At 37.8% G+C, this 11,664-nt stretch overlaps 2 protein-coding genes across 2 annotated transcripts in view; one reads left to right on the top strand and one right to left on the bottom strand.

The window, feature by feature from the left end:
• Positions 1–3,266: 3,266 nt before the first annotated feature.
• On the bottom strand, positions 3,267–9,512 carry LOC117214332 (sperm-tail PG-rich repeat-containing protein 2-like). The gene is made up of 11 exons (XM_033460344.1): positions 9,401–9,512; positions 9,210–9,332; positions 8,986–9,110; positions 8,784–8,882; positions 8,408–8,629; positions 8,171–8,287; positions 7,956–8,103; positions 7,574–7,806; positions 4,903–5,053; positions 4,536–4,651; positions 3,267–3,461 (listed from the first exon to the last, which is right to left on the bottom strand). The coding sequence occupies exons 1-11, from the start codon at positions 9,510–9,512 to the stop codon at positions 3,267–3,269; spliced, it is 1,641 nt and encodes a 546-aa protein (XP_033316235.1).
• An 869-nt stretch (positions 9,513–10,381) lies between these two features.
• Positions 10,382–11,664, top strand: part of LOC117214160 (nuclear migration protein nudC) — a 103,087-nt gene continuing 101,804 nt past the window's right edge. Inside the window, exons 1-4 of the mRNA XM_033460004.1 lie at positions 10,382–10,571; positions 10,677–10,754; positions 10,866–11,084; positions 11,162–11,380. Of these exons, the coding sequence (XP_033315895.1) occupies positions 10,497–10,571; positions 10,677–10,754; positions 10,866–11,084; positions 11,162–11,380 (591 nt within the window). The 5' untranslated portion in view covers positions 10,382–10,496. The remainder of the gene's footprint in view (positions 10,572–10,676; positions 10,755–10,865; positions 11,085–11,161; positions 11,381–11,664) is intronic.

Genomic DNA, 11,664 nt, shown 5'->3' with positions numbered 1-11,664 from the left:
GCGTTTGGTCTGTATCTGTTCAAGTGTTGGGTATTATTCACGATCAGCCGTTTTGTCCACATCTACATTTCAGTTTGGGGAATTCACAGGACGACTTGATAAATTTGCACATTATCGTTTCATAAGATTTGAGTGTGATTTATGAAGATTTATTTGACTGTATTTGGTCTAACGTTGTGCATTACTTCCGACAGTTATGAAAGTTTTGGTAATTGTGAATGAACTACGACTTCTATAAAGTGGTTGCAGAAAATTGTGCGGTCTTGTTTTCTGAGATTTGAGAATTATGTAAAAAGATGTCTTTTAGATTGTTCAAGATTTACGTATGACTGTTGATGAATAATTTTTGTCAACGTCTACGTTTACACTCGTGTAACCGTTGTTTAAACGTCGTAAGAATTTCCCGGGCGTCCACGGTGTATTCTCAAACATTAAAAAAGACCGAACGACCGTAGCGCAAATATGCGAATCCTCGAACATGAATGTTTTCGTGCGATTGTCTTGAGCGTAAAAACGAAGCCGAGAACGTACTTTGTGAAAAGTATAAAAACAGAAGGAAGACGCCCGAGAGATTGAGAGAGAAGTCTGTCAAATTGGATTTAAACCGTTGTAATCGCCTTACATCGGGAATGAAGCATTTAATTGCTTTACTGTCTTGATTTATCACAGTCCTTCCATCTAAAGCGATAAAAAGGTCTTTCAAGATTTTCTTCTTGAAAGAATAAAGTATAATTCCAATTTTAAACGTGACTCAATATAAGATGACGTGCAGCAAAACGTTCTTGCTATTGCAATAATTTTATTCCAGGAATATCTCTACTAATTAATCAGTGAACAGAGTAAAACCGTTTTTAGATTGCATTTAAAATTATTCATTGCATCTCTGAAAAGCATTTCAATATTACGTTCTTAGAATGAAAGTTTTATTTTTCAATTGAATTTCACAAAATAACATGTAATAAAGTGTTAACATAATTGAAATGATTTTATTTCAAAAATATGTTCGCTATGTAATTAATCATCAGACAGGATAAATGCATCATTTTTGCATTATAATCTATTATTTATCGTTCCTTTAACATGATTAAAGTATTTAACAAACACTTTAACCAGCATTATTCAATTTCGGTCGCTGGACTGACAAAGATGTTTTTAGCACGTCTTACCAATAACTAAAGCAAATATGGAAATAACGACACGGGCCACGTTCACGTTAAAATTAAAGCAACGACCGGATATCGCTTTCCGGCCGTTCATAAATTATATCATCGAAGCGAAGAATGCAAATAGATGATAAGGGACCGAAACGGAGCGCGCTTTTTATACGATCTTCCCGAAGATTGCATACGTCAGTGAGAACATCCAGTACATAAATATTCAAGTCCCAGAGGGAGAGAAAAGGTATTATAACTACGGTGAATCTTCGTTTTCGTTTCTACCTTTCATTTCTCTCTTCTCTTTCCTCTTTTTCTTTTCTCCTTCTTTTCTTTTTTTATCATTTTCCATCTGTTTGCCGGTGTACCGAGTGAAACGAAGAGTAATTACGAAAGTAACTACGAGACTTTAAATACCCTCGAAGGATTCTTTTCGCCGAAGGGAGCTGCACGCGCAGATAAAAGAAGAAACTCTCCCCCTTGCAATTAAAGTATTTATTACCCGACAACGATGGCAGAAAACGAAGTAGGCGATGGATAACGCGTTGAAGTAACACCGACTTACGACTTTTTCTCGTCGACGTTGATTTTAAATGCTAAACCGCCGCAAATATTGTCTTCGTCATCGACTGTGTGGATTAAAGCGCGTAAGGAGAAACGGACGGGCCTATTGCCAGACATAGCGGCGTAACCAATGCGATAGAAATTAAATTATATTGACATGCAATTTATAAATATCGACAGTTGCAGTATATTTGAAAATGATTGAAAATTATTTTCGATTATAGTTTTGCGATTTTATTCGGAATTTATAACCTAAAAATTATTGTAGATTAAACTTCTATGATATTAGATACCGAAAGTTTGTGATTGAATTCGAAGGATATCTTTATTAGATCTTTGAGAGGATTACGATATGGTTTTGTGTATAGAATTTCAAGAAGCAGGTTTTGCATTTCAGAGCTGGCGTAAGAAGCTCTTTGAGGAAACTATAAGGGAAGGTAATGTACGAGTAACCGAGTTTCCATTCACAGTGATCGATCAAAGTCCAGAGCAAGCACGTTCGAACCTCAACGCTTCTTGGCTTGGCTTTTAGTGTTTCGTATACATTATGATGATAATGTATCGCTCCATTTACGTCCGATACTTGGCTCATAATCCGGCGGGTTCAATGTCCAAGTATTCATAACCGACTCTATCAATCTATAACGTTGGTATTACCCTATTAATCATAATATCTTTACGACAAGAGTTTTGCATGCAGAATATTTTACGCTAATTTCACAAATTTCCTATTTTGTATTTTAAAAAGTATTTTGTATCTCATTTTAATAATATATCGCGGGATCGATTGGGATATCATTGGCGGATCAAAAATCCTCTTTAAATTTGTTATGCAAATTCGTAGACACCTATGTATCGACGTTACTTCCTGTCGTATTTAGATTCATAGGGGTTATATCACATCATCTACAATGATTTCGCTTCGTGTATGTGCGTCGTGATATTATTACACATGGAAATCGAATAAATTTGGCCGGTGTCGATCAACGTTTTTGCAAGCATCGTCGAATAATTTACGTCGATGACATGCGACACGGGGTGAGATGCGATTCATAAAATCCACGACATCAACGCGATATTACAATTGAAATTCTATATTTCGTTGATCCGCATGATTTTTCGCCGGGTTGTCGACGATTCTCGCGTCCCAAGCGTCCTCGACTTGAACGCGCTTCACCGTGAAGATCTTCGGGGAATCTATTATCCGCGAGAGTCGCGTTGCGTTTGATTTACACGCTTGGAAATTTCTGCTCGATGACTGTTGGTTACGTGTCATCCGCAGCGGACGTGGATAATAATTGTACATTAACGAATAAACTGGAGGACATTTGCTGCAGCGACATTATTAAAATACGCGTTGAAGAGCAGAGAGGCTGTGCTTAGTATTTATGAAAAAGATATATAAATTGTTTTCTGTGGGAAAAATTAAAATCTCGAATTTCCTAGAAAAGCGAAGTGTATATTTGTTGGTAGCAAACTGGGTAGATTTTTGTAAGATTTCATGAAAGTAACAGAATCAGTTCTTTATAAAACGAAGGTAGTCTTTTATCAGAAAACAAACGTGTGACACTTTTTCTGTCGATGCATGGGAGAAGCAAACCAACGAAGCTTCTTCCTCCTGCAGACACAATGAGGTTCTTCCTTTCTTTCCTCCTGTTTCGTCCAATTTCTGATAAGTTTCGGTTTGCCCAAAGAGACGTTGAACGACTTTTTCAGAATGGAGGACGACAGGTAAGGATGAATCTGTAAGATGATATTCATTGAAAGAATAAAGTCTCTGATAGTAGTATTAACTGCGTCTTTTTATCAAATTAAATTATTGGATTATTCTGTAGGCGATACAATTATTTTCGGAGCTGAATTTTATAAACGAGGAACAGCAAATTTAACATATCGATCGCTATGCAAATTTTGTTTTGTCTACAGCGTCAAGCCGGTCGCTTACTATCGCACATTATATTTGAATATATATACATATTAAAACATAAAAACATTGGAAACTGTTTAAACGTTTTTGGTACATTTAGCACTTTACGTTGTTAATGCACCATTGAAAATATTAAAAATTTCATAAAAGCGACTGTTCATTTCATTCAAATGTTTCAATTAATTCTCGTATCACTATATTGCTGTGACGTGACGTGATAAATAAAACTGAGAAAATGATTCAAAATTTTTGTCTGCCAGCATATGAACTGAAGACGCTGCATTACTCACCAGGTGTATTACATATATAGAACCTGAAACATATTTTTCTATCCTTTAAAAGAAGACGTGGCAGACAAGCAGCGCACGATACAATTCCAAACTTTACATTCACGGAACTTCCATTCCCTCGACACATTCATCTCGCAGGTTGGTTGCGCGCGAAAGACGTCCAACGGGGGAAAAAGAAGGACTTCCGTTTCAATTCGGGCTATTTACGAACCCTGCTTCGTGCACGGTGGAACCACGTCGGACAGAGGTAATACGGACCGACGCTGGCCCATCTAACCATCTCGTAACGCGCGGCTCATACATCACCATCTGAAGTATCCGGTATTATTCCCGCGCGCGCACCGAGCACGCAATATCCTGGACCGTGACAACAAAGTAAATACCGTATACGTGAACCGACAGAACGGAATAGAAATTTCGACGTGAAAATACGCGAGCCATCCGCCGGCCGCTGCGCCGTTTCGATTTTCGTTTCGTTGTTACGTTGTCGTTCCATGAAAACAACGGCCTCGAAATCGTCCACAGGACGATCGTTTTCATTTCCACACGCTACGATAATTCGATACCGTTAGTTTCGTTGATATAGAGATCAAAACTTACGCAGTAGCGAGTTGGTGGCGGACTGAATGATAATTCTGCAATCTTCTCAGATTCTGGAATCACACCACCCTTCACATTTTCCGATATATCAGTGATCACGTTATAATAGGTTGGATCTGGTAAAAATTATATTTGTGTAATTTGTCACAATAATAGATTTAATGATCATCTCATTAAGTACCAATGAATTTTATTATCCCGATACATTTCTCTGTTACTTGACAAGACAATAATTTACGTTTCCCTAACTATATTTTAGTAATGTTTGTAAAATTTACACAACTTTCGAACGTTGTTTTGTTACTTGGTTCTTAATGGGTTAAAAATAATTTTGCTAGAATTTTTGACATTGATTTAACGTATATACCTGGCATATCTTTGATGTCACGCGGACTTCTCGGCAGTCGTTTGCTGCGAGTCCCGAAGGGAGGAGCTAATCGAGGACAGAGGAAATCACATTTATCACGATTTGCCTTGAAAGCCGTTAAGACCTCGTAAGCGCCGGAATCGGGAGCTGTCTATAAATATTGAATAATAAGGGTCCGTGATTTTTGGAATCAGGGAGGGTGTCGATTAGATTTATACGTAAGTCACATCGTTTCGAATGCTATTCCATCTTCATCTACGGGAGGACATATATATATATATATATATATATATACGTATAAAGAGATCAATTCTCAATAATTCATCCAGAAGTATCGTTCGTTTTAAAGGTACAGAAATATAGAATAGAAGAATTTCCCGATAATCGTCCGATAATGTAAAGGTTTTCACGGGCATTTGCTCGCGAAAGCTGGCATTTCTTCGTCGAGTTATCTTTACCATTGCCCCATAATCGATTACACTCGAATCACCAAGCATAAATTCATTTCCTGTCAGTATTTGATCAGTGTTCGTCAATTAAGCACCGTCGGTCTTCTTCACGATAATTCGATCGAACGACAACGAACGATCTCTCGAGATTCAGAAATGAATACTAAAGGTCGATACTAGCGACGTTCCGCGTTTCAAGGGTGGGTCGACATACCAGGCCAGGGATTGGCTCGAATTTCCGGCTCAACGAGCCGGAAGTGATTTCTCTGGGCTACGTCGGCCACGCGCCTCTACGTGGAAATGACCTGCAGAGTGTGGCAGAACGTCATTTCCGCCGCTGTCGAGTTACGACGCTTCCCTACGTTATGTAAATACCGTCGTCCCTGAATCTCAACGACATCGTCACCCTCCTTCCACTCCGACATCCTTATCCGACGATCGTAAGAATTCGCGACGACACCTTCTTCCTGCGTTTTATCGCCCTGTCGCGATAATCTCGTACGACAAAAGCGACATATAACTTCTGGTCCGTATAAAACGAACCTGCTTCCCTTCCAAAATCCACTTTTATCGAGATTCACGCGGAATTTATTAAAATTTAGCGTAAATTTCTCCGATCTGTTTGTCGAATACTATGATGCGTACTGCGTACATACACCCTCGTCCATGAATATTAGGACAGTTAGAAAAATTGAAGCAAGCGTGAAAAATCATTAGGAAACCTATCAGAACACCTAAGAATTATTACTTCGTTTAGAAGAGTAAACTGTAACAAACCCATAAATTCAATATTATGATAATAAGTTCAGTAATTTAATTACTAAAATAATTATTTCCTTTTCATCACATCAACCATCCCTTTCGATCATTATAAATTAAGAATAAATAAGTTTTCGTGTAACTCTTTACGTGATATTCATAAGATTTGATCGTGAGGTTGTTAGGTCCTATAGATACATCCACACATAACATAAATCTTCGTATGTCAAAAAAAAATGTTGGAAAGTTTTTTTATATAGTGGACTTGATAGTTCTATCAAATATAAAAAATAAATAAATGAAAGAAAATTATCGGCAGTATTGTTCTTCGTATCGCTCTTTGTATCTCGTTAAATTCCACGAATTTGCAGGTGCGATCGTGGAGATTCTAATCTCAGTCCGATACTTCCTCTAAACGTAATTGCGAGCCAAGTGGACGGACCGGAAACCGCAAGCTACTTCTTCGATCCGAGCGCATAGTGGCTCCGAAAAACGATGTTTAATGAAATTTCTGCGTGTCAACTTGTCAAACGCGAACTTCGTGCCGCTCAAAAGGCGAGGCTCACAGAAGGATTCCACCTTTCAGTGTGGAGGAACGCGGCTACTTCAAAGGAGACGGTTGCGACAGAGGCAGGAACACGCGTTGTTCCGGCTATGTCCCGTCCTATCTTGGCCTATCTGCGGCTACACCGTCGTACCAGCATTCGACGGTCTCTCGATTAACGGGCAAATTGGATCCTGGTCTCGAACCGCCCCGGGTACAGATGCATCGCTTCGATCCACCGCCATTAATTTCACCTCGACCTCTCCTGATTACCTTGCGCTTCGAGGATTACCTGGACCTTGGCTAGTTCATGGATTTCCGGCAACGAACGAAAGAATCCCCTGAATTTGGTCTGACCGCAGACTTATTGTGACTATTCGCTCTCGAAGCGCACACTACGATCTCATTAAAGCAATTGCTCCGTTCCTGGTTAACATTTTCAATCTGAAAGTGCTTGGTCCTTTCTGATGTCTGACTCAACTTTGATAAAGGGAGTTTTGGTCTTCTTTTTCGAAGGCGACGACACGTGGGTGGAGGGTGAGTTATGGTAGAGTTTCTTCGAAGGGTTGTTGGTTTCTCCTTTTGTTCATTTTTTTCTTAGAGATGATTGGGGACGGTTTATGAAGAAGGATGTCGGTTTAGTAGGTGTTGTTGAGTATTTTTTAATATTATAATTGTTTGGAGAATTTGGTTTTGCCAGTTCACGTGGTTTGGCTGAGTGAATGTAATGGTGGTGACATCTGTGTTTGCTGTCGCGTTGAGTAGATCAGACATCGTTTGGTTTAGATTCAATATGATACTATTCATTGAGTTTCTTTCACGATTGTCATAGTTTTGTAATTATCATTGTGTAACTACTTTGTTACGAGTTATATTAACGGATGAAGTTAGTAAGATTTAGAAAATAGAGAATCTTTACCTTTTCGATTTTAGGGAATCTCTGTGTTTTAGATTTGAAAGCAGCATGATAAACAGCACTCTTCTTTTCTTCAGTTTTCTCTGGAGAACACGCATTATTATAATCCTCTTCGTTTGGATAGGAAATTGTCTCGAGATAAATCCGTGGCTGCAGCTGTCTTAAATAAGCGTACCGGTAACGCTTCTCTGACTCGTATGCCAAGTTACCGACTTTCGAATGGTAATCGCTGGGTCCTAAAACAGAAACGCGCTTCCTCGATAAGATGCTAACAATTTCGACGAGTGACTGAGTCGAGAACATAACAGAAATAATAATAATAAATAAATTTTATAATAATGAATAAATAACAATGAATAAATTTTTTAATGGAAAAATGTTTTACCTGGCCCAGTGTCGTCAGAAATTTTTGGAAAACGACCAACACAGGTGCCAAATGGCGCAGGGTAAATGGAGCCTGTACATTTTATTCGAACAGGAGAATCGTATTTACCTGGACCAGGTACATTTGATTCCGCTTTATCTTCGAATCTCTGTAATAAAATATACATTTCTATAACTCGAAAATCTTCTGATAAAATTGTTTCCAAAAAAACGAACCTTAGCAGTTTGACCAAAAGGGGGTGGTTCTGTGACGTAAGGGTCACACTTGCAATCGATCTTGAAGAATTTCTCGAAATTGCCCTTTACGTTATACGCATTTGGGGCTGGAAAATTCTATATTTATTTGAAAATTCTATAAAATTAAAATTCTATAAAAGTGTACTCCAAACATCACAATTGGCGAAGTATTTCAAAAACATACTTCAATATAATTTTATGTCCATATGATATTACCTCTCGGGCTTTTTTTCTGCACATTGTATCAAGGAAACGAGGCTGCCAAGAACTCATCCTCTTCGCTTCTCTTACTTTTTCATCTTGTGCTTGCGCGGCTGTTTTCTTCGCTTCGTGTTCGTAATCTCCAGGGCCTGGTGTCAGTGAGGGCGGAAGCTCGATTCTCCCTGTCATTCTGCTCCAAAAGTTTCCTTTGTAGAGCAATGTGGTGGCATTTGCTTCCTAAAAATTATATATTTTCTTTTTGAATATTTTTTTTATTCTACAAATTGCTTTATTTGGCTCGTGAACTTGTAAAGGAAAATACAGAGATTCTTACTCCTCGTGGGACGTTGTAAAAAAAAGTTGTTTTTTTTCTGAAGGGAGGGTTCTTTACTAAGCTTCCATTTTCGTTGATACTGTACGCCGTGTAATTTTTGTCTGGAATTGATGTAGGATTTGGAATAATCGAACGAGGAGGTCGAGTTAGCCATAGCTGCAATTTATTATCAAAATAAAATGAATACACAATACGCAAGATTCACAATGCACAAGACATACAAAGATACACAAGTTTAGAAACTAAATAAATATGTTACTTTTCCTGCAGGTCCTCTCCAGGTGCCAGGATGACATCTTATTTTTCGTGACTTAATTAAATCTGCAGCTACGTGATAATCCACTGGACCTGGTCCTTCGGGTATCTTTTCCTTAAATCTAGCATCTGTAAAATCGATGCTGACTCCGCCCTGTAATTTATCATTCTTTCATCACAAAGACTTAGCTGAATTCAATCTCGATAGATTTAATTTTTAGAAACTACGTTCTGGTATATGACGTTGAGGTTCTTTTATATTGTACGTGCCAGGCCCTGGTAATCGTTCGGCATCTCTCGATATAGCAATAGTTCTCCTTTTTGATCCAGAGAGAAAGGGATAGCAATCAGCTGTGGAAATAATTTCATGTCATAACTTAGGATTTTGAAACACCGTGAATTACTTTTAATTATAGTACCAAGATGCCTTTTAGGCTCTGGCAAGTCCGATACATCGTAAGTTCCAGGTCCAATTTTAGGCGGTGTCTGAGTAATTAATTTTGGAAATCTTTTTGTTCTATCGTGTGCCATTCCCTCATAACTTTAAGAAAAAATATATACAGCGATGATGAAGTAGAAATTGTAACCTAATTAGCTGCACGTGTGGAACGCGTATGAACTGCGCTGAAAGTCGATCGAATCCAGTCAATCGAAATTTTTAATTCTCTAATGGAGTCCGATTATTCATTTTACTCCGTCAAGAATTCCACATATTTTAAAGATCCACTTGCTTTCGCTAATGAATCATCTTGGTGCAAGAAACATTATATTTGTTTGCAATAATTGTAACGGACGATGTATTCGCGCCCGAAGGACGCTGTTTTCACTTCTTTAACCTACTTTTTTACAACGTTCGCCTTGCATAAATTTTCGGTCAGGTCAGTTAATAATTTCGTTCTCGTTACGCGAAACCCATTAACGTTTTGACGCCGAAGTAAGAGATTATCGTTTGCATCAAATTGAAAACGATTCGCGGGCGCGCTTGCAATGAAAGTGAAGGGTTCTACGATGAACGACTTGAGTGTTTTGCAAGTTATATCTCTTATATTGCATCATTCAAGGAATGTTGCGTATCAGCGATCATAAGGAATTGTCATTCCATATAACATCGATTTCTTTTTTAAAAATCCAGTTCCTTTCGAATAATATTAAACTTGAAATTTTTGCTTCATATATGTAAATTACTTAATTCATCTGAGTTTCGTCGAAGGAGATATATTTTTTATAATAATTAGTTATATTAATTCTTTAATTTACTGTAGAAAAAGGTTGCGTCTTATCGATACACAGAACTAAATGACCCATAGATCATTGGACAACGACGCATTCCCTTTAATACCAGCATTCTACGCTAGAGAGCGTCACGTGTACCGTTCAAAATTATGTTTGGTCGATAATTCGAGATGTTTCTCATTAAAACGTGGTAACGAAGTTCGTTGGTTTTCAACGTCAGTAGACGTTTCGTGTGATTTGTTCGTTGATATTAATTAAATATTCTTCTAATTTTGAAGAAAAATGACAAAGAAGGAGGAGAAATTCGATGGAATGTTGCTGGCTATGGCTCAGCAACACGAAGGCGGTGTGCAAGAGGTGAGTCTTGTTTCGTCGCCAGCTTAGGTTATGTCTCACTTGGAGAAACATCATTATTTTTAAAATAACTTTCCCATTATTAATGAAATACCGTTTACTTTGTAGCTCCTAGACACAATCTTCAGTTTTCTTGCGAGGAAAACGGATTTCTACACGGGCGGAGGGGAAGGAGCTGCAGAGAAGGTAATTGTTCTTCGTCTATGACTTTAAACAATGTCGTGTGATGTTGTAAATGATTTCATCACTTCTTGTGGATTTTATAATTCACATTACGATCTTTGTATTTGACTGTAGCTTGTTATGAGCAAATTTAAGAAGCACGAAGCTACGGCTGTTACCAAAGCAGCTGGTGAAAAGGCAGAGCGTGCAGAGCAAGAGAGACGTCGCAAAGAAAGAATAGAAAAGAGAAAGAAAGAAGAAAAGGCTAAGGAGGAAAAGTTCTACTCAGAGTCAAAGATTGTCGAACTGACTGATGAACAGGCTGTTAAGTTACAAGAAGAGATAGACAATAAGGTATGCAATTATGATTAGCAAAATTGAGGTTATATTAAAGAAATTATTTTGATTACACTCTGCGGTTCTGGTTACAGAAATCGGCAAAAGAATCACTTGCTGTTCCTGGTCCAAGTGGTGATAATGCGCATAATGGTAATAATGAGCATAATAGTGATAATGCGCATAATGGTAAAAATGAGGAAATAGAAGATGAGGAAGAAGATGAGAAGGAAAAGAACAAACTTCGGCCTAACAGTGGAAATGGCGCAGACTTGCCCAATTACAGATGGACTCAGACACTTCAGGATTTGGAGGTAAGTAATATCATGCATGTAAATAAATTTTCGATTTCTTATTCTCTGAAATATTTTTTTGACATCAAAATGGCAGAATGTTTATTAATACACAGTATAAAGGAAGTCAATCTTGTAATCTCTTATATTTAGGATTATGTAATGTATTTGTTAATACCATTTCGTAGGATAACCTTCTTAAAGATTATCACGTTTAACTCCGGAAAAAGTCGTAAAATATAAAATGCTCTAATTTATTTGTTTTATATTTTACCGTATGTTTTTAGAACTGAATTTTTTCGAAT

Source organism: Bombus bifarius, unplaced genomic scaffold, assembly GCF_011952205.1.
Source record: "Bombus bifarius isolate JDL3187 unplaced genomic scaffold, Bbif_JDL3187 scf7180000009200, whole genome shotgun sequence".
Lineage (NCBI taxonomy): Eukaryota > Metazoa > Arthropoda > Insecta > Hymenoptera > Apidae > Bombus > Bombus bifarius.
The sequence above is the reverse complement of the archived record's forward strand: the minus strand, read 5'-3'. Positions and strand labels throughout refer to the sequence as shown.